Source organism: Poecilia latipinna, unplaced genomic scaffold (genome assembly GCF_001443285.1).
Source record: "Poecilia latipinna isolate Pla-1442-1.1 unplaced genomic scaffold, P_latipinna-1.0 Scaffold4532, whole genome shotgun sequence".
Lineage (NCBI taxonomy): Eukaryota > Metazoa > Chordata > Actinopteri > Cyprinodontiformes > Poeciliidae > Poecilia > Poecilia latipinna.
Genome location: NW_015117148.1, coordinates 1 through 22,218, shown reverse-complemented (window position 1 = coordinate 22,218; position 22,218 = coordinate 1). Strand labels below are relative to the sequence as shown.

At 38.0% G+C, this 22,218-nt stretch overlaps 3 protein-coding genes across 3 annotated transcripts; all 3 read right to left on the bottom strand.

Annotated features, from left to right (window-relative positions):
- Positions 1-736: 736 nt before the first annotated feature.
- On the bottom strand, positions 737-6,207 carry LOC106942766 (steroid 21-hydroxylase-like). The gene is made up of 12 exons (XM_015026100.1): positions 6,011-6,207; positions 5,725-5,916; positions 5,555-5,644; positions 4,416-4,570; positions 4,222-4,317; positions 3,867-3,977; positions 3,691-3,777; positions 2,679-2,762; positions 2,446-2,559; positions 2,179-2,345; positions 1,572-1,675; positions 737-1,487 (listed from the first exon to the last, which is right to left on the bottom strand). Exons 1-12 carry the CDS (start codon positions 6,138-6,140, stop codon positions 1,246-1,248), a joined length of 1,572 nt encoding a protein of 523 aa, XP_014881586.1. The 5' UTR covers positions 6,141-6,207; the 3' UTR covers positions 737-1,245.
- Positions 6,208-6,470: 263 nt separating this feature from the next.
- On the bottom strand, positions 6,471-13,586 carry LOC106942765 (tenascin-like). Its single transcript, XM_015026099.1, has 15 exons — positions 13,453-13,586; positions 10,895-12,410; positions 10,675-10,806; positions 9,832-10,596; positions 9,593-9,715; positions 9,303-9,446; positions 9,092-9,211; positions 8,836-8,991; positions 8,640-8,749; positions 8,431-8,563; positions 8,196-8,347; positions 8,024-8,120; positions 7,718-7,879; positions 7,008-7,171; positions 6,471-6,926 (listed from the first exon to the last, which is right to left on the bottom strand). Exons 2-15 carry the CDS (start codon positions 12,285-12,287, stop codon positions 6,828-6,830), a joined length of 3,750 nt encoding a protein of 1,249 aa, XP_014881585.1. The 5' UTR covers positions 12,288-12,410; positions 13,453-13,586; the 3' UTR covers positions 6,471-6,827.
- Positions 13,587-17,402: 3,816 nt separating this feature from the next.
- On the bottom strand, positions 17,403-22,213 carry LOC106942764 (complement C4-like; the record flags this gene model as incomplete). Its single annotated transcript, XM_015026098.1, has 13 exons — positions 17,403-17,766; positions 17,842-17,974; positions 18,077-18,160; positions 18,402-18,506; positions 19,511-19,600; positions 19,675-19,777; positions 19,853-19,927; positions 20,464-20,554; positions 21,224-21,395; positions 21,468-21,558; positions 21,631-21,690; positions 21,765-21,923; positions 22,046-22,213. Coding segments are annotated over 13 exons (1,473 nt in total), but the record flags the coding sequence as incomplete, so codon positions are not given.
- Between the last annotated feature and the right edge of the window lie 5 nt (positions 22,214-22,218).

Genomic DNA, 22,218 nt, shown 5'->3' with positions numbered 1-22,218 from the left:
TTGATATGCCTGTGTTGTTTTTGTAGGGAACAAATCCTATAAATGTATTGAGGGAACACATTAGCTCAACAGTGTCCTCTGCTGGAGTGGGGTTTCCAACAACTGTTAAATAAAAATAGCTGAAATTATCTGATCATTTATTATTCACTTTAAGACTTTTCTGAAACCTAACCACAATCATAATTCATAGAAACATCATATTCAACAGAAGTTTACTCTCAACGCAGGAGCTGTTTGGTAATTAAACATATAAAGTTAGATTTTGAGCTGTTACTGTACTAATAAACACATGACATGACTTGAAAAAATTATTTTCTGTATTGTTTGTAAGTTTAGGTATGCCAAGTACGTAAAAAAAATTATATATATATATATATATATATATATATATATATATATACTGCTAAAAAAAATAAAGGGAACATTTTACTTTAATTTTGTGAGTGGCTCCAAATCCAGGCCTCCATTGGTTAATAAATTTGATTTCCATTGATGATTTTTGTGTGATTTTGTTGTCAGCACATTCAACTTTGTACAGAACAAAGTATTCAATGAGAATATTTCATTCATTCAGATCTAGGATGTGTTATTTGAGTGTTCCCTTTATTTTTTTGAGCAGTGTATACATACTGGTGCATTTGGGAATGGTTTTACTCTACTAAAAACAATGCATGCAAAATTTAGCTTGGTTCATTTGAACCATATTTTTGAGCTACTGATTTAAAAAAAATCTTCAACATAGACAAAATTTAATATTCAAACATAAGTAGTTGTTCATCAAGTGTAAGTAGAAGTTCCCTCATTTTGAGTAAATTTGGTCACATTATTTGACCAAATTTAAATTTGTTTTCTATGTTCTTATAAGGATTCAACCTGATGACATTTGGTGACCAAATCCAGAAAAATATGAATCATTTTCTTCAAGTATGACTACTTAAAACTCTTTTTAGCCACTGGAGTAAAAATGAAAATGCAAAAGGTAAGCAACATGCATGTACAGTATTTGTCCACTTGGTGGTGCCATAATTGTTTCAAAATTAGAGTCTCCAGTACATAATCAGATGCAGATGGATCCATGTGCATTGCTACACAGAGGTTAAGGTTAGACATTTTTGCCGCTCTGTTCTTTCCAGAAGTTAGATCCACATGTTGAATTTGTTAAGGAACTTCTTCTGACTCAAATGCAACAAAAGGAAAACATTTACAGGGATGAAAATGTGTGCACACTACTACCCAAGGACTAGTTCAAGGCCTAGGACACGCCACAACTTTGTAGGCCTTGATCTTAAGCACAACACTGGCGACCCCCCTGAGGTCAGGCAGGGAGCATTCGTTCTGAGGAAGGACAAACTGGAAATCTCTCAGCAAGTAAGCAGTGAACAGAAAGAGTTCAATTTTGGCAACAGACTCCCCCAGGCAGAGCCGAGCACCCCCTCCAAAAGGCATCAGGAAGCGAGTGGAGCCGCCACCTCCCTCCTGAAAGCGCTCTGAAAGCAAAAATAACAGATTCAAATTGAAACCCGCTGAGCCAGCTCAGGCAGGACACTGTAGCAGGGGATGTAAAGCTGTACCAGGTTTAAAGCTGTACGGCTCGGGCCAAACTGCTGGATCATGATGCGCTCCAAAAAGATTGGGAATGACGACCGTGTTCTTCGGGATGAAATAACCTGCGATGCTGCACATGGGTTTAAAATCAGAGTCAAATTCCAAATAAAACACTGTAGAAAAAGCAATGCAAGCAAACAAAAAGGTAAAGATAATACATTGATAAATAAATTAAAATTAATGACTTAAATATTTTATTGCAATAGCAAAACCAGGAAAAACAAATTTAGAAAATTTGTAACCTTTATGTAATTCAGTTGAGTTATTAAATTCTATGTTAAGAGAGTTTCACTGAAACCTCTTACAATATCAGTAAAGATGACATAACACTGAGCCCAATGGCTGTTCTTCAAAATGGGAAAGACGTGTTATTCAGGTTAGACAGACGAGTGTTAATTGTCAAAATTTCAGAAGAAACCTGGTTCATCAGCCACTTCTTAATTTGCCATCCGCTAGAATACTAAATAGCCACTATTCAAATATCTAAAGAAAATTCAAGACATTTTTAACTCATTATGAGTCCAAATCATAAACAAATGCATTGAGTCACTGTTTCATTGTAGCTGAGCTAACCTGCTGTCCCTGATGGCTCTGTGTGGGACGGCCAAAGGAGCAACCGGCCTGAGTCTGAGCATCTCACTGATAAGAGAGGACAACACAGGAAGTCTGTGTCTGTCACTGTATTTAGGATACCGCCCCTCTAAAACTCTGCACAGCTCCTCATATACGCTGGTCTGCACCTAAACCATAGAGAAAAAAAATAACAGATGAGACACAGACACAACCTGCAAGATGTGTAAATGGCATTAAAAAAATATTAACAGTAAAAGTTTCCTATGCCTCTGGTCTGTGCAGCAGGAAGGCCACGGTCCAGCTGAGCCAAGCTGCAGCGGTCTCTGTTCCACCAATGAGGAGGTCCACAGTCGCCATGTGGACATGGACATCAGTCAGGAGCTGGAGATAAGAACATGTCTACAGTTTGTTTGCAGATAAAGTTCTGCTTACTTAAAAATATTGGATTTCTATAAATATCTCCTTTTTAATATTTCCTGGCACTTAATGAAGGTATATACCTCCCCATTTTCTGTGCTTTGATGTTTGTCAAGGCCCTGGAGGAGGAATCCTGTTATAGCATCTTCGTTTATTTTGTTTTGTGCCTGCAAACAGAATGTAGAAAGACAAAAATAACTTAAACATAATACATAAACAGACTTGGATACAGCATCTTATTAATTGAATTTATCCTTTGAGATTTCTATGTTGTCCATGTGTTTTGGTCATTTTCCCTCTTTGCCATTTTGTACTTTTGCAATGTTGATAGTGTCTAACTTTTTATGGAACAACAACAACGACAAAAATCATTTCAATACAATCACTTTCCAGTTGATACTAGTTATCAAGGTCCATCAGGTTCACTTGACTTTGAATGCTGACTTCCAGTATTGACATTGAGTCTTCTTGCTTCAGCAAGTTGCATTTACAGCAATCCCTCATACTGAACATGCACGTAGCAGCAGTGGAGAGGAAAATCTACCCTTATTACTGTGTGTGGATGCATAAATGTTCGTGTGTGATCCATCCCTATGGTGTGACTGTATTTACCATTATTTTAGTCTATTTTATCATTCTCAAACTAACTAGCATTACCCCATTTATGTGTCATTCATGACTGTTACGTAAAAGAAAATGTATTATTATTGGTTATTATTGTCTGTCATTCAGTTAGCCTATTTTTTTTAAGTTTGCTACCCCACCTAGCTGCATTTACTGTATGCATTGTGCTGCTGTTTGTGTGTGTTGGCTCTTGCATTTATGTATGAATACTGATAATTTGTTCAGCCTATAATCAAACATTTCTTTTCTTTTTATATGTAATTATCTAAAAGTGTCATGGTTGGAAGGTACACCCCTAAATTGGTCGTATAGATGTTGGATCAGAAGGTACTTACCCTGCACGGACACGTGAAATGAAAAGGTTTGTGACAAAACTGCATGAAACTTTGGTATGGAAAGGATTATGAACTAATAAAAGGGTGTCAGTTACAAAACATAGACATGCTTTATCTATTTTTGAAATTCACCAACCTTGTAACTGTTAAGGTGCTGTTTTATGATGGCATCCCTCCTGGCCACTTCTTTGAGAAGACAAGCAAACACGGGATTTGGTAATTTCTTTGAGAGGAAATAATACATGAATTTATGAATGAAATGCGCTTTCATAACCCAGTAACTGTCAGTCATAATATTAAATAGATACTGACTCTCAGCAGCGGAAAAGAATCCAGGGCTGAAATCCACGAGGAGCCCCACAGGGCAACGATCTTGTTCAGGCAGTGGTGCAGCTCCTGCAGCTCTGGTGACGTCTTATCATACTAGAAAAAAAAAAAAAAGATACACACTGTGTTCTAAGGTAAAATGGACTACGTGACTGCATCTTTTTGCAACCCTCACCACTAAAAACAACTATTCAAACAGAAACTTTGCTCTCTCCCCAACACAAACAAACAACCAATTTCAGCTCTGGCACAATCACAGCTGTTCATTGAAGCACATTTTATAAACTGTCCTCAGAACTCAAGAGCTTAAAATAAACAGCTGGAGAAAGTAGACACCCACTTCTTTCCCAAAAGCTAAAGTGGTGATGACGTTACTGGCCGCCACAGTAAAATCTTCTGAGAGGTCAACAGCACTTTCTTGATAATCCATCAGAACCTGAGAGATAAACAGGCCGCTCTTTATCAGGTTATGTAACATTGGAAATTCCCCTGAATTTGGTTTGGTCTCACTGGACCTGTCCTGGTTTTCTGTACCTTTCTCAAATGCAGGGCCTGTCTCTCAATCACCCCATGTAAAGACCGCTGGCAGCAGCGCTGCAAGGCACTGTGGACGAGACGCCGGTGTGCCCTCCACTCCTCGGTGTAATCTCCCAGAGAGATGTTACGTCCTCCTCCAGATACAATGTCTCCTGTTTCGAGTGTGAAGAAAATATCAGGGAATGTAGCGACTACATTTGTAAAGTTAAACTCAGCTACATAAATTTTTATACAGAGCGGAGAATTTTGAACATTTCACTTTGAAAGCTGCTGCAGCTAATAAAAGGAATAAACATAACCGAATAGAAAGACTTACTAGATAAAGAAAATGGCTGAGCAACTAAAGAATGCTGTATCCAAGCAGATTATTGGAAGTTTAGTAGAAGAAAAACGTTTGTTAAAAACAAACAAAAAATAATAATAATAAATTAAAAACGGTGAACCAGCAACAAGAACAACTACAGTGTAGAGAGGATTTGGAAGCAGAGACAATTTTTGAGCTTGGATGTTCACAGGGTGTGGACAGCAGCTGGAGTCAGTTCTTCAAGCGCCACCGCACACAAATGTTTACTTCACATGAGCGTTGCACTCCTTGAGTTGATTCACTCCTAAATCTGGGACAACACCAGATGCGTCTTATCTTGGCAAAGGCCTCGACTTTGTCTTTTCAGATAAAACACCATTTTTCACAAAACTCATCCAATTTCAATCGGAATTTGAGGTTTCTGTGTCTTGAGGAGGAGCAGAGAGGCAGAAAGTCTAGTCCAAGTTTGCTTGAAGTCCAGAGGGAAGTTTCCACAGCGCTCAGTTAAAAAGCTTTGCTTTTTTTGCTGGTGTTTATTCAAGTTCAACCCAGCTACCTACCGGGACATCTAACACTTCATAATTATCTCTGCTGACAAGGTTTGTGGTGATGCTGATTTCATCTTCCAGCAGGACATAGACGCCTACCTGCACTGTCCCGGTTCTTAATGGGCCCAAGAAAATGGTTCAAAATAACAGAAAAACTAAAGAAAAAATCATCCTGTGTGTTAAAAATCAAGTTTCCCCTCCTTTTGAGTTGAATTACTGACAAAGCATCATTTCAGCGACTTCCTAATTCATAGAGATATGTCTATCAAGAAAATATATCTTGCCTGTGTAGGAAATTGGTCGTCCAGCAAAATCAGACCATTTCTTCACCAGTGCTTCTCTGATGACTTCACAACTGTTGAGCACCACCATGGCTTAACAAACAGAGTAGAAATGAAAGGTTACATGTCTGTCAGACAGAGAAAGACGATGTGACCCTTATGTGAACAATTACTTGTTTTTCCACATTTTAAGCGGTAGATGCTTCCGTAGCGTTGGCCGAGATCGGTCAGGTGAATCGGCAAGTGATCGTGTGTCAGTTCCATCATGTTGCCGATAAGGAAGCGACTCGGGGGGCCCGGCAGGGAAGGTTTTGAAGAACTGCGAACAAACTGGTACAGATGCTGCAAAAGTCCAATTTTTACTCCTTTCAAATTTTAGAAGAGAAAAAAATAGGTAAGGTTGAATTATTAAGCCAACATGAAACATGAATTATTCACACAGTAAATGGAGTTACTTACTTTTCTTATCCTTTCCTTGCGAATGAGTGTTTCGTTGACTGGCAATCAGTACCAAAAGGAGCAGCGCAAGAAAAAATAATGCTCCGACACTGACCAGTGACATCTCTACTGCCATTTTGTCTTCTCTCATGCATCCTCTACTTTGAAAAGCAGGTCAGTACACTACACTACTCTTTTATACTTCTCAGTTTGATAAGCTGTCAGTGTCTGCACTGTAATCAAGGACAGCTAAATATTTTTTTTTTTTAGGTCAACATATCTAATGATGTGATGACTCCAGCACATATAACAAGAGATAACATGATGAACACAGTCAGGACGTGCTGAAGGGTATTAAAACAAACCTCTGTTTACATGACAGTCAGGCTGATGCTCAGCTTTGTGCTGTGCAAGTTTTTCTGCAAAATAGCTCTGGTTTGAAAAAAAATAAAATAAAAAATGCAAAAAATGACATGCGAGACCCACTTAAGCAATATTTATTCCAATTGACAGTGCATAATAATACAGTAATAGTGGGATTAATGTGTGTGGTGCACAGAGATTTATTAGAGGTAAAACAGATAAAATCATCTTCAAGCAAAAGGTTTCTTTAGTATTCAGATGCAATGAGCTACTCATCCACTCTCGTTTTATTTTCCATAAGAATAGCTCAGCAAACAAAACAAAACAAAACAAAAAAACATCTTTCAAACTGAACTAAATACACTGATTGTTCCAGTAGTATCTGAAAAAAAAAAAAAAAAATCCTACATTGAATTTATTGTGGGAATAGACATGCAGACGCAGGTATGTACAAGTCTCGGGGCTTGAAGCATCTTTAGCCGTGAGTTGCAGGGGAGAACCGAGACGGTCTGAACTTCATCTCAGAAAAGGGAATGGACACGTCTTTGCCTTTCCAGTCTATCCAGACTATTCCCTATAAACAGAAACAAACAGAAAATCACTGATCTGTGGTCTGTGTCCATAGTATTTGAAAAATGTGAGGAAAGTTGGTTACCTGATTATTGCTGTTCATGCCGTAAAGACCGTTGAGGTTGACTTTGTAGCAGTTTTTGTACCACCAGCCCCCCACATAAGCCTTGGCACAGTGGATCCCCAGAGGATCTGGTTCCTTGTCTCGAGTTGAGAATGGGCGGCCATTGTGGTACTTCATGGAGTCACCTAGAAGAAAATAAAGCATCTAAATTAGGATCTGTTTTATATCTAGCTGGAAAAAAAACAAAAAAACTAGATTGTTACAGTTTCTTCTATGAAGTTGCTTTTAAACTTCCAAGGACATTATGCTAACCTGTAACTTACGATAAACAATACAACAAAAACCCACAAACATAAAGTTACAGCAGTTTTAGGTGCCATAAATAAGTAATAATAATAATAAATGCTAAAATAATGCAAAAAAATATAATTTTTTAAGCACCATTGCAAGTGTTTTCCCGAGAGATTTCATATTCCTACTAGGATTTTGGACAACAATTTTTTTTGTTTTGCTTAATAATTTATTAAACTTTAAAAAATAATCAATATCACAAAAAGGAAAAAAAAAAAAAAAAACTTGGAAATTTAAGGTTGGAATGTTTGCCTATTCTTGGAATTTTAAAGTTTTTAACCCTAACATGTTTGGCATGAGATTTCACACATGTATTTTAATTTTGAAAAAATGTTCATAGAGTTGTTTACAAATCATCTTTTTTATCCTTTAAAATGCACCTGCTGTTCCTGTGTATCCAGATACAGTAAGAGTATAGTTTCTCCCTTCTGAAGCAACAGAAAAGTTGGCGTAACGAGCGTAAGCTGTGTCATTTCCAGACTCCAAATCCACTCTCAGGCTCACGGGGCCGATACTGGTCAGGTTGTGCAGGAGCTCATTTCCTGGCCAAAGGAAGGAGAAAAAAAAAAAAAAAAAAAAAAAAAAACACACATTAAGTTGCAGAGATGAACTAAGCATATTTCTTTTCCTTCAAAATGCAACAACTTGATCTGGATAATAAAATGAGCAATAATGTCCAACAATACCCAGCCAGAACTCTTCACTTAGGTTTCCAAAGCCAGCTTTATATTCACTCCAGGTTCTGTAGAAATCGGTTTTTCCGTTCATCCGTCTCTGGAAAACCTATAAAACACCCAAATTGATTTTGCATCCTGTTTTGCCAACTGACTTCGTAAATGTCTTTGCAGTTTCTTGTACCGTCCATCCGCCTCCGTCTGTTTCCATGTCACAGTAAACTCTCACTGCTCGCCCCTCTTTCCCTTGCGGGTAGATGGTCACTTCCCCTGACTCCAGAGCTCCATTTAGCAATTCTTGTGAGCATTCAGTCGGGAAAGGGAAACGCAATTTTCCTGGAAGGCAAAGAAACACGTGCCTTAGAGTATTATGAATATTTAGCTCTAACTAATCTAAATAGTGAGAAAAAAATAATTACCGGTGACGAACTGTGACGTGACAAGTGACGTATACTTTCCATTTTTCTCGCCTTGTACCACAACAGAATAGGATGACGAAGGAATCAGGCCGGTCAGTTTATACTCTGTGATGGGTGGCTCCAGAATGACTTCCTAACACACAAAGGTGTATTTTTGCAGAATCTTAATTTGGTCAAATTGGTCCAATCAAAAGCGGATAATCACTCACCTTTGCCTCCTCTTTTGCCATCTGATAGATCACTCTGTAGCTGTGAAAAACAACAGAAGTCCTCCAGGCAATCACTGCAGACCGACCTCCAATTTCACTGGCCTTAACCACTAGGAAACAGAAGAATTGCATACGTTTAAGTTTAAGAAGGTAAAAAAAAAACTCTAAAGCCTTCAGTTATTCCTATTCTACTCACCATTTGCTGTTGTAAATGAAGTAGATATTCCCATACTCTGGAGGTTGTTCTTTTGGGTCCGGACTTTGACCTTATACAGAGTCGCTCTCTGTAAACCTTTCAGCTGGTACTGCACTGAATTTCCTGACAGCATCACTGTTACTGTAACATTTGGAGCTGTACTCAAAAAACAAACAAAAACAAAACAAAAAAAAGTTGATAGATGGATCAATCAGTTCCATGTTTACACTTATTTTTACTGTCAGTTCAAACTCACTCTTGGAGGACCCATAGCTAACAATGAAACGATCTACTTTCCCCAGGCTGGGTGTCCAACGCAGCAAAGCTGTGTTATATGTCACATTGATGACTTGGAGATGTGTTGGAGGAGCAGGTACTAAAAAAAAAAAAAAAAAAAAAAACATTCACAGCATATTAATTGACCTTCTTGTACACTATGTGTACTGGGTGAACTTCAACAACATTACCTGTAGTGATAACTGAAGTGAGTTCATCACTCTGAGCGCTTCCTTTGGTTGTAGTGACACTGATAATGTAGGTCGATCCAGCAGACAAGTTAGACAGAACAACACTTGATTGGTGAGAGTCCGCAGCCACAAACTGGCTTTTCCCTGACAACATGAACACAAGCATCGTATACATTTACCTCTTTTTCAAGTCTGTAGCCCACATCGCAGGGTTTCTGTCTATATTTACTGACTTTGTTCTTTTGCTTAAATCAATGTCTTTGTCTTAAGATAAAGTTGGTTTGACTAACCTGTTGCGATGTTGATGTATGTTACTCTAAAGCCTGTAAATATGGTGTTCGGTTTGGTCCAAGAAACAGTCAGAGAGGACTCTGTTACATTACTAAAAACCAGTTCTGTGGGTTTCTCAGGACCTGGGAATAGAAACAAGTAGTTTTATTCATTGATTAGTGTTAGAGCTTCTTAGCAAAAGCTATTTTGAGAGTGTTGATACCATTTGGAAATATGTTTCTCGTATTTCATATCCCACCTGTTGTTGCTGTAACTCTGTGAATCTTGGATCTTCTGTCTGCTGTAGAGCCAAATACGTGGACCACGTAACGTGTGTTTGCCTTGAGATTACTGAACTTGAAGGACCGTGCGCTGCCAGGCACCACTCTCGAGATCCTCTTAGTTTCAGTTTTACTTCTAGATTCAGCACTTTTACCAGAGGAGACAGTTGTGTTGGTGCTCTGACTGTGGACTTCAGTTGAGGTTCTAGTGTCAGACATCAAGTCTCTTTCAACAATCTCCTCTCCAAGCCCCTCGTTCTCATCAGTGTCACTGTCAGTGTGAGGCTCTCTTCTGATCACAGTGAAATTCTTGAACATACGGTGTGGCGCTAACCATGTGATAGTGAAGCTAGAGGTGGAGATATTCACGGCCTTCACTGATCCTAAGCCTCCGTGTTTTCTGGAGGAGTTATCGATTGTTGTATTGTTCTCAAAAACTTTGTTGTTGTCCTCTGTTGATGGACTTGTTGAAAATCGATTTATGTCAGTGGATGTCTTTACTTGATTCTTGTTCGTGTTGGGCAGCTCAACAGAGTTGTTTTTGTTTTCATTCTTGCTTTTTGTGCTGTTGGTTTTTTTCTCATTACTCTGCGTTACATTTGGCTCATCTTGGAGCGGTAATTTCCTTGGTCTTTGTGTAGTTGTTGTTGGAGGAAGCTTTTTGATCTCCGGTTTTTCTCCATGGACCTCTTTTTCACTGTCATTCATAGATCCAATGGTTGTATTTGAACCCTTCTTATCATCTTGTGAACAGGAAAATTTTAAAGTTTGTTAGAGGTGGAATAAAATAAACTTTGGAAGCATAACAAACGTATTCTTACCTTTAAAGCACTCGGCATCTTTTGCACACTTACTGCAGTCAAGACCTGTCAATCCTTTATGGCAAATACATTTCCCCTTCTCACATTTCCCATTGCCACTACAGTCATTTGGGCAATTTGCAGAACATGGACCTGGTTGGCAAAAAGAAGAAGCACAATTATTATGCCCAGTCCCTGTTTGTCTAATGTTAGATTTAAAGTACATTTAAGGCATAGCTACATTTCTCCTTTAGAAGGGACATCTCTCTTTCCAGCCGGGTCAGGCGTCCTTTCAGAGCAGCCACCTCAGCTTCACATCCCCCTGCACACCCACCAGGCAGCAGGTTGATGCTATGTGTCATCACCAGTGGAGCACCAGGCTTTAACGTCAGCTCCTGTTCCTTTGTGTGACTCCAGTCACCATTGAAACTGATGATCACTTTAAGGGGCTGTGAAGGACCAGCATTGTCTTTGCTGGTTGCCTGGATTAAAGGAGTCTGAGTAATAGTAATGGTGCCCATTTCTTTATCTTTATTGGAACCCCCGGCTCTTTCACCAGGCTTGTCTTTGGCCTTCTCATCATTGATCTGTTGGCTATCAACCACAGATGGATGTCCAGACTCTTTATGCTTATTTTTAGTAGTTTTAGTGCCATTGGTAGGTAAAGGCAGAGTATTTGAAGCATCTTTAGACTTTTTATCACCACTAGGAGGAGAATTATCAGAAGTTGTCTGATTAGTAGATACTGTGGCTTTGACTTTTGTAGGTTTACTGGTGGTAGATAAAGACAGAACGCTCTGAGTTGATTTGTCTTTGGACTTGTCATCACTTTTAGGGGTGTGTGTTTGAGCAATGGTCTGGTTACCAGAGGCTGTTGTTTTGCCTCGAGAAGTTTTGCTAACACTGGTAGGTAAAGTTGGAACATTTGGAGTTAACTTGTCTTTGGACTTATCATCACCGGTGGTGAGGGGATTATCAAAAACAGTCTGGTTTCCAGCTGCAGCCCTGTCTTTGGTGGGCTTACTGCCACTGGAAGGTGTGGAAGGAACTTTGTGACTGGACTTGTCCTCAGCATTCTTCTCATTACTGGCTAAAGGAGATTTTGATGATGTAGTTTGATTGTGAGATTGTTGAGGTTTGTTTCTGCTGGTTTTCAAAGTACTGTCTGAGGAAAGCTTCGTGATAGTTGACTGGTCTTGGTGAACTCCAGTAGGTTCAGACTTGATTTTGTTGGCTTTTTCTTCACTAAGTGACAACAGCTTAGTTGAAGCTGTCTGGTTGAGTTTGTGTTTGTCTCTGTTGGTGTAAGTGGCTTTAGGAGCCCTTGCTGGTGATGGTGGAGTGGTTTGAACCACTGCAACACTGAGTTTGCTTTTGGTGGTTGTTGCAGCATTGGCTGCTGATCTTTGGTTGGAGCCTGCAGTGGGTAAAATTGTCACAGTGACAGTGTTTGGCTTTAGGGTGGGGTTCAAACTCTGTTTAGAAGGGGCAGCAGTGGTTTTTGGTTTTGAGAAGGTTGAAACAGTATTGCCTTTGGTCACATTGCTTCCTGCAGCATCTCTTTTGTCAAGGGTCGCGGTTTGAAAGGAGGGGAATGGGATTAGGAGTAAGATAAGTCCGAGGGTAACTAACATATTGCAATGGCTGCTGTGCAGGGATGTTGTATAACTTTTGGAAAACTGTTATACAACAAAAATAATGTATTTCCTCTATGCTTCTTAGGAGACGCTGTTGGAGGTGACTTTGGCAGGTCTCTCCTATAGATGAAAAAAGGAAAATCATTATTATTACTTATCTATGTGTTTTTTAATGTGTTTAAGTTTCTAGCACACTTTTTCTGATCATATGAGTATTTTTGGTCCTTGTTCGCTCCAGATTCACAGAGTTCCCATTTACACTCTTTAGATAAGGTATTTTTTACATCAGTCATATTTATGACAAGTGTATTTGTTGGGTAGTGTTTTGCCATGAAACACTCCACCACAGACTTCTTTGAAAGTCTTTACCTTCTTTAAAGAGACTGTAAGTTGGACAAAGTTTAATAAACAGAAGAGAATATTTCATTGGGTAGAGGTTGATTTATTTCATATTAATGTTACAACGAGTAATAACTACGCTATAGTCAAAACAATACAATTTTGATTTGACATAAAATCCTCCAAACTAATGGATTTTACATGCAATAATCATGTACGCACATTTACATAGTTAAAACTGAATTTTCTAACATAGATATTACAAATACAGCCCTGGATTGTAACTGAACAGCTTGCCAAACCAAGTTTTTAAATGATCAGGAAGAAGCAAGACTTGAGTGGAAAACCCAGAGTTAACCAGTAAGAGCAGGCTGAGCAGTAACAAAGCATCACTGTACTGAACTGCGAGACAAGGTACACCTTTCAAGGTACAGAAAGCTGCACAAACCACTGGAGCCAAAACTCTAAAAATCCCACAGATGTCCAATTGCTGTTATAAATTTATGAAGAATCAAACAGGAGAACTAAGAAAACTTGTGTGCCTTTATTTTTTTAAGCACTATAATAAAGTTTTACTTGTTGTAACAACCTACACACTTTTAACCTGCATACAATATCCATGTATTTTTTATTCCATCATGAAAAGAATTATATGTAAATCACAACAAATAAGAAATTCACACAAAACAAGATACAAGATAATACTGCAACACAACATAGTATATGTGCACTGTCATGTCTACCTTTGGAGCAAATGCTACATATTATTACTTCGAAAGAGTCCAGTTTTCTCTTTTAAATAATTATGGAGAAGAAAACCTACCTACTGATGAATGAGTTGTTTGCTTTATGTCTCTGACGCCATCTGAGCCAAAGCAACTCCAGCAGACGGGATCGGATCTGAGAGGAAAGATTTGAAAAAGGGACCCCCAATATAAAGGAGGTGAGTGATGAAGACTGGCCCTGCTAACACCTCCTACACCTTCCTATTACAAACACACCTCCACCACGCCTACTGGTCCCTCAACGCCTGACCACGGGGAAAAATATTTGTGCAGGAGTTACAAAAAAACAGAAACTTTTGCACTCACTCAAACCTTAAATGTACCACTTTCATTTTCTGTGAAAATTATCATTATTTCATTTAACATGTATTCCTGACGTCTACTCTAATGAAAAGCAAAATTATCTACTAATATATGTATATATAACTATATTATTAATTTCTTGTACATCATGTTTTAGTTGCTAAAAAAGCTGAAAAACACTGCAAAGCTACGCATACAGTTTGATTTGAACATGTTCTGCAAGTGTCTTGACTTATTTCAGCTGCAGCTGCCATCTGCACACTGTAAATCCATGATTCAGCTGGAATACAAAGCCCAACACTGTAAGTATCCAGCACTGACTCCAGGATACAGAAACCCCCCAGATATATGAATCGGCTGTTTGTTGAAGGTAATGAGATGTAACTGTGCGCGAGTTATGCTAGCAACCGACCATCCTCAGGATGTTAGGAATCCTCTGTGTCGGCATTACATCTCTAACCCAATGGCCACCCACCATCCCACCTTTTGTAAACCACATGAAGAAAACGATATAAAAGGCTTAGAGCAAACAGGGAGTATGTGACGCTCTTGCACGTTAGCAGGAGGTCAGAAACAGCAGCTGAGATCGTCACAGCCTTTTATTGTATTAAGTGCGGCACTTTCACCATGACATTGACATCGATATTTTATGTATTCATATTCTATACGTAGAATCACCACATAGACACAAAGTGAGTGGGGGCTGCTGTCTAACTTTAAGACATTTCTAAGAAATGTAACAAAATCATTCAAATACAGTGGCGAGGGAGGCCGGGTGATGACTCAAGTTTATCTTACCAGTACAAACGATAAGTAGGACAGAAAATGAGGTACAGAAATGATCCAGAAGTGTAAGATCCATTACTCCTTTTCAAAATGCCAAATGGTTATTTCTGATGCATAGCAGGTTTTTTCTCTCATATTACAAATGCAAATATATAAGAAGGTTCCTAAACCCTATTCTGACTGACAGGACCCTTTTCAGATAAAACTACATTTGAGCTTCTGGACAGGAAACACTGCATACAGGAACAAACAAGGGATGAACATGTGGAAAAGCACCACGTGGTCACTCATTTTCAGAAGCTACCAATAAGTGTGGAGGGTGCTGTAGATTGATCTGCTTTGAAATAATGTTAACACATTAAGAAGAAACTAAATTCTTCAGTATGGGGTTTTTTACACTGTCATTCTTTTAGTTTTGTTCTCCTTTACATTACTAATTCTATAAAAAATAAAAAAAGACACTTTTTAAAAAAAAAATCTCCGGTCATGATTACAGTATTAAAGAAGAACACTTTATACCTAAGTCTACTGATTCATCTGTTACTCTCCATATGGAATTGCTCTTTGTTGTGGTTTCTTGGTGGTATTTTTGTATTTCTGTGCAAAAAAAAACAAAAAAAAAAAAACAGAAATATGTACTCTTCTTAATGCAAGTAATAACACTGAAAATGTGCATCCTTATCAGTAAATGGCCAAACCCTAATAGGACATTAAAAGAGATTTTTACTGAAAAGACTCAAAGTCAACTGGATTTGTTTTCCTTATGACTTAAACAGATGTGAATTTAAAATATATGTTTTTAAGGCTTTGGCAAAACATATCCAACCTCCAAGCACAAGCACAATCTTATGCAATAAATAGATTTTTGGTGACATTTCTGCAAACAAATTGCTGATAACAGCCTCCAATGAAAAGAAAAAATGAACTCCAGAGTAGGTGGTCCATTTCTGTTAGATGGCAGCCTACAAAAACATCTCCAACCTTATACCTCTCTGCATCATGGACCACCATCAAGCTGCTGACCGTGACCTGGCCTTTTGAGCCTCACTTCAACACCTACCAGGACTTGCACACCTGAGAAAATGCACCTGGTTATGTAAACCTCTAGATGTTGTCTGAGGGAAATTTGTGAGATCAGCATCTTTATCAAAACTGCGTTCATTTAATTTAGGTTTCATTGAAATAGCCAACCTAAAGACATCTTTCACAAATTTTCCTCTGCTGCAGCCTACTCATGAATCAGTCAAATAGAAAGTTGAAATCCTTCAAAAAGAAAAAAAAATTGCATTTGCTTTTTCAGTCTTTACTATTTCAACCAAGGGACATAAGTGTACTCTTCTCACTGTTGATAATACATTGATTATTCCGAGAAGTCTTTGGCAAAAAGCTCCTTTTCTCGAATCATGATGTTGGCTGCTGACAGTAACCAAAAGTATATGGGAAATCTGCATATTTATTTACCCTTTCTTCATCTGACTTTAATGAAATGTCTAATAGTGAGGCTGGAACAGTGTGGCCATTGAACAGGCTATGATTGAAGTGACGGTCAGTCCCCCCGTGTTGCTTACATTGGACCTGCTCCTTGAGATTAGAATAATATAGGCACATAAGCCTTTGCTTGTTCACAGCCTCCTTACCGACGGCCTCCCCGCTCCTGTTCGCTCTGAATTATGTAATTGCACTGAGAACCTTCTGCATCACGTCTCCTGCTGGACCACATTCGAGAAGAGACATAAACTCTCTCTTAAGGGGAATTTTGGTCGTTATGAGGGGTATGATTGATCCGAACCCTGGCCGACCAATAAGAGTGACTGAATAGACCTGAAAAGAAAAAAAAAGAAAAACCCAAACCACTCCTTCCCACCTCCTTTTCCCTCTGGTTGCAGATGTCAAGCAGGAAGAGGAGGGCGAATTGAGCACAGAGAAACCTCTCAGATCCTTAGCTGCCCGTAAAAGCAAAAGATAACATAAAACATGAGTGTCTTTCACAGGACGGCTAAGATAAACCCAGCTGAATCGTGTTTCTGGGAGAAAGGTGGGAAAACAAATAATATTGCATTTTCATTCTAAGTGTAAATGCAATATTATTCAGCAACAGGAACAATTTAAAAAGCTCATGTGAACTTTTCATAAGTGATTTAACCAAATTTAACAGAAAGTGCAGCTTTGGAAGTGTAATGTAATCTCAAAGTTTCTTTATTCCAAATATCTTCATGATTTAGTGAAGCCACTCATTGTTATGACCTGCTGCAAATGTAATAAATATGATCCTATCATTTCCCATGGTCTATGTTCAGCACTTCTGAACATTAGACGCATAATCTGTGTTAAATACACCAATTAATGCCCTGATTTAACTAATCTCTACTGATGTGAATTCCCCTTTAGCCTAATCCTTATTGACAGAGGCCTCCATATCATCAATATCCTTTGGTTTGCATGCTGCAATCTCCTTTTACAGTTTGTAGTGGAGAGTTTCGCTAGAGTTCAAGTCAGGCCACAATTATGGCCACCTTAGCACCATGGAGCCCAGAAATATTCAAAACAATTGCAGATTTCATCTTAAAACCTTCGTTAAATTTAACCAGCAGGCTTGTTCAGACTGAAATTAATGTCAATGTTTTGGAGTGCAGATTCTTCATTCTTCAGCTTCACCGAGTTCTTTTGAAAACCACTGTGGGCTTTTGTCCATCTGGCTCTTTAATCTGGTGACAGTTCTTGATTACTTCCTCTTGCTGCCAATTTCAGCCAGCAAAGATTCTGTACTTTTGATTTTAAACTTGTGAACTTGACCAGGACCTTTTCTGTCGTCTTTAAAACATTTTGGACAGTTCTCTTGAATAATTTAAAGTCTTAGTAAGTTTTGGAATGCACAAGCAATGCCAAACACATTTTTTTCCCCAACAAGAAGTCATGTTTATTTCAGCTACATATCATGTAACTCCAACATGAGGAAATAAAAACAATGCATTAACTGGAAAAAATAAAGTGGCGCTCTAGCAAGTAATTTATTTTCAGTGTGATTATTACTTTTATATATTTTTTATGTTACAGAAGGTAATTTATCCATCAGTTGTAATGTGTAAATTGCAGTAAAGGTTAACAGATTCATGAGTCACATTTACTGTCTGCAGCCATCGGTTTTGTACTCGTCAATAAATTCGTTGAACTCATTACAAGTACGTATGTTTGCGGATTTTTTGCAGTCGGTATCTAGCGGTTTCTTTTCCACCCAGGTGTTTGATTCCAACAGATACTGCATGCTACGAAGACAGAAAAAAAAACAGTGTCAGTGTATTTAAAACTGTATTTTTATCAATACAACTTATGTTACTTACTTTCCAGTTAAGTCTTTAGTGGAACCATCTTTGCCCATAATCAGATACTGTCTTCCTAATTCTAGCTGCCCTTTGCACTGAAGCCTTTTGGCAAACACCCGAACACTGTTGACTGTCACACGCAGGTCTCCATCTGGTAAACAAAAAAAATTATATTTCTAACCATAAAAAAGCCCAAAAAGAATTTAAAAACCTCTATTTCTTGCTCCCTTGGTTGCTTTGGTTGGTCACTTACGATATTTGAGGACGTCGACGACTTTAGTGCTGTACAGCTCAAAGTTGCTCTTAACAGAAATATCCTGGACTTCTAAAATGTAAGCTGGTATAAAGACACACAAATACAAATCTGAATAGTCTGTTATGGATAATAGATTTTTTTATTAAACATACCTATCACGGTTTTATTTGAAGTAGCACATGATTTAATATTAGATGTTTTTTTATTTATTGGATTGTGTCCCTCAATAGATATAAAAAAATGATAAAAATGCAGCAAATCCTCAGAGTTATTTGCCAACAATATCCTTGCAGAATAGTAAACTCTTGTAGCGACTACTTACCATAATCCACTCGGGGGGAGAAGCATGCATATTCAAAACGAGTATTCTTCCTTATGTTTTTGAATCGGTTAGATTTGAAGGTCTCTTGTACTTTATGACAGGGTCCTAAAGAAAGCACACAATGACATTTGCAATCCACAAGTGAAACATGCTTATCAGACGTAACATAGGTCCAAATGTCTTTTTCTTAAATTCTAGGATACATACATGTACTTTCTTCATGGAGCAAAACAGAAAAACAGGCAAAATGTGGTGCTAAAAACCTGTCACAGATGCACAAAAAGTGCTTGTGGACTTAAAGAGTCAGTATATGTGCTGCCTGATCATTTTTATTTCATGTTGGTTGACCAGAAATTATAGTGAAAGTCCAGGCGACAGTGTCCAGTTAAACCAATTAGACAGAGGAACTCCTTCATTCCAGCACTCTTTATACCCACATAAACATAACAATCACCAGGTCTGATTTTAAGATGCCTTTTTTCATATCAGTTTCATATCAGAAGTGATTATGATTCTGCAATTTACGTTTAGGTGCTGAAATAATTTTTTGTTAATAAAAAATGGTAAAAACTGAGGATTGAAAATAGTGATAATTCATTTTCACATTATTTTAGAAAAAAATGAAAAAGGGATTTTATGCATTTCTAATTATTCCTGCTGATGCCAGTGATCTATGCATCCAATGGCATCAAATGTGTGAATAAAGAAAATCTGCATGTATGTAAGATAATCTGTGTTAATGGAGGCTGTTCTGTGAAAGCCTCAGAGGACATTGGAGGACAGTAGCAAATAAAACAGACTCATAAAGGCTGAGGAACACAGCAGACAGGTCAAAGAGAAAGTTGTGGAAAGATTTAAAGCAGGTTTAGGCTATTAAACAATATCCCAAGCCCAAAAAGAGTTGGATCTCCACCCAAACCTGAGGGGCCAGAGCAGCAAAAACATATCAAAGTGATCCTTCTATTACACAGTTGTGTGGTACTGCATGTTGGTCAATTACATGTAAATTCAATTAAATAATGGTTGTGTTTGTATAACATGGAAAAGGTGAATCAGTATGAATATGGTTAGATACTGCATGTGTTCATATTTTTGAAGTGAGTGCCTACTTTCTGCACACTGGCAAACATCCTCTGAGCACAACGTGGAGACCAACTTGCTTCTTCGTGAAGGCGAGTAGAACACGGTGCACTTTATATCTGCAAAGAAAAAAAAAATAAATTCAACATGGGTGACATTAAGAGATTATGTAAAATAGAAAAGGATATACTACCAGGTTCATAGTAATCATAGAAGACAGCTGGGGCAGGCTGCAAAAGGCCAATTGGCACCATCTGATTAGCAGAAAAGCTCACACATTCCCTGGTTTCATACAGCTGGAGACAAAGAGAAAACCCATGTTACTACTGGACATCCGAAATACCCTGATTTTAACTTGATTTTAACCGTACCTTATTGAAGTACATCAGCAATCTTCCAGATGACAGCTCATAATGACTAATGTATTGCTCTGGGGGCTTTTTAAGCTGAGATGGAAACAAAAAAAATCAACTCTCAGAAAATAGAACATTTATTAGGGGTAACTACTGGATTGATTTTTTTGGTCTCTGCAATAAATAAGAACTTAAATACATGTGAACAATAAATAATTTGACAATAGGATTCTATGAGGCAGTAACTGGTTTCAACTTTATTAAATTGAATACACAATTTGATATTTATCTGTAAAATCTTGTGTTTGAGTTTATAATAAAAAAAATAAATAAAAATAGGGGGAATTTGAACTGCAGATTAACCAAGTCACTGGTTTCCAATGTCTCCTAATTACTAAAATGTATTGAAAGTTAATAAAGAATCTCAGGTAGTTTTGTCCTTATTGTTTTTCAAAATATTTATCATCCTGCAGATGTGTATAGTTCACATTTTACATTTACAGTTAGAGGTTTACATCCCTTGAAGAAAGACTGGAGCAACATTTCTGGAAACAATTACTTAAGACATGTGTATGAAATTATTCTTTACACTGTTAAATGAGCGTTGAAAAGGAAATAGAACAACAAACCGTGTCCAGGTCTTCAATTTTCACTTCAAATCCACTAAGTAATGTGATGTCTGCAATGCCCATTCCAGTCATAGGGCTGTTTGGGTTATAACTAGGAGGAGAAAAACAATAATAATAAAAAAAAAATCTTCAAATTTTCTGTGTTTGTTCTGAGAAAACATATTTGACATATTTGCTGGGATTTCAGCCTAGAATTTTCTTGCTTAAATGCAACAATGCGACCAACTGGACCACTGTGCCTGGCCAAAATATTATCCAATGTGCAAATCAGCTGAAGACAAAAAAAATACAGCGGTATGTTTCACATTTGATGCAAAACCAGACTAATAATCCTAGAGACTCTTGTGAAATTATTTTGTGAATTAAGCAGCATAGTCAAAGTCCAGATTTAAATCCGTTTAGATATTTTAGAATGTACCGTAAAGAGGCTGTTTCTGTTTGAAACGCTGTCTGGCCTAAAAAGAAAAAAAGCACAAAAACTTGGCTCAAATGTCCTTCATGTCGATGTAAAAGACTCATGGCAGTAGTTGCAAAGGGATAATTGCTGTTGTTGCAGCCAAGGGTTTGGGTGGGAATTACTTTGATATTGATGCTAGTTTAAATAGCTTTTTCCCGCTGGTGAACTAAATCATCATTTGAAAACGGCTTTTTGTATTTACTTGGGATATCTTTTTTCTGAAAATGCTTGATGATCTGCAAAAATAGAAATCTGTAAAAATACTTTTCACAGTACCGTGTCTACAGTGGATGATCAACTAACCTGACACAGACAGTGTAAGTAACAATGCTGTCTGAATTTACATCATTTTCAAGGTCTCTTCTGCTTCGTGTGAGAGCGTCAAACCGGTCGATCGCTGATCGTGCTTCTCTGGTCTGCTTTCCCTCAGTAGCATCAAAGTCGTCGTAGTAGTCATAATTTTCTATGATCTTTTCTGCAAATACAGAGATATTGGTAAGCATAAAGTGTTATTGTTTTCTGTTAAAAGTATTGTTAAAAGGCTTACCAGTGTATTTGACTTTTCCCTCCACTTTAACACTGATATTAAGTTTGGAACAATCCTCCTCTGAGTCCAAGAGATGGTAAGCCTTCACAGTCTGTAAAATAGATTTTCTGTAAATTACAGATATCATCCTGAAATACAGAAAAAGGAAATGAAAGCCGCTCACTTTCAGCTTGATATTTCCTTGTCCTCTCAACTCTATTGTAATGTTTTTCCCACTAAGTTTCTGAAAAAAAAAAAAATTACTTGAGAAAGACATGTTCATTTGTCATTACTCTAAGAAGAAATGCTCTTTAATACCTGCAGGTCTGTTTCCACTCTTTCTTTTCCTTCTTTCAGTTCAAGCCTAAGAATGTCATTTTTTCCTGGGACTGTGAACTCTGCTGTTACGTCTACGATAGAACCAGTAGTCTTTGATAGTTCATATTCTGACAAGGCCTCCAGCGCCATGTTGGTGTCCTGGCCAGAGAGAAAACCAGCTAAGTTATCTTTAACTTGTCCTGCTTTTTCTGACCATTACTCAATGGATAATAACAAAAAATGCATCCTAGAAACTATCTCCAAGAAAAGAGGACTATTACCTGAGTTGACCGGTAGCCCCCTTTATAGTTTTCTTGGCGGAGTAACCAGCAGGCTGTTAGGTTTGCCCAGTGAGTGTTGTTATTTTTCACTGCAGCTAGAAGAGCGTAGGCTGTTGTCTCAATTGTGATGGCCTTCTGTCTTTCTGAATCGGTGCTATTTGTCCACATATAGC

What these genes read in the sequence shown, in the direction of transcription:
- LOC106942765 (XM_015026099.1), bottom strand. Translation starts at nt 12,287, where the DNA reads ATGTTAGTTACCCTCGGACTTATCTTACTCCTAATCCCATTCCCCTCC. An exon ending in CAGACGGAGGCGGATGGACG is followed by an intron (nt 8,121 to 8,195) that starts GTACAAGAAACT and finishes GGTGTTTTATAG; the next exon opens with GTTTTCCAGAGACGGATGAA. An exon ending in TGGATACACAGGAACAGCAG is followed by an intron (nt 7,172 to 7,717) that starts GTGCATTTTAAA and finishes ATTTTCTTCTAG; the next exon opens with GTGACTCCATGAAGTACCAC.
- LOC106942766 (XM_015026100.1), bottom strand. Translation starts at nt 6,140, where the DNA reads ATGAGAGAAGACAAAATGGCAGTAGAGATGTCACTGGTCAGTGTCGGA. An exon ending in CTTTAGCTTTTGGGAAAGAA is followed by an intron (nt 3,978 to 4,221) that starts GTGGGTGTCTAC and finishes TTTTTTTTCTAG; the next exon opens with TATGATAAGACGTCACCAGA. An exon ending in GCCGTACAGCTTTAAACCTG is followed by an intron (nt 1,488 to 1,571) that starts GTACAGCTTTAC and finishes TTTTGCTTTCAG; the next exon opens with AGCGCTTTCAGGAGGGAGGT.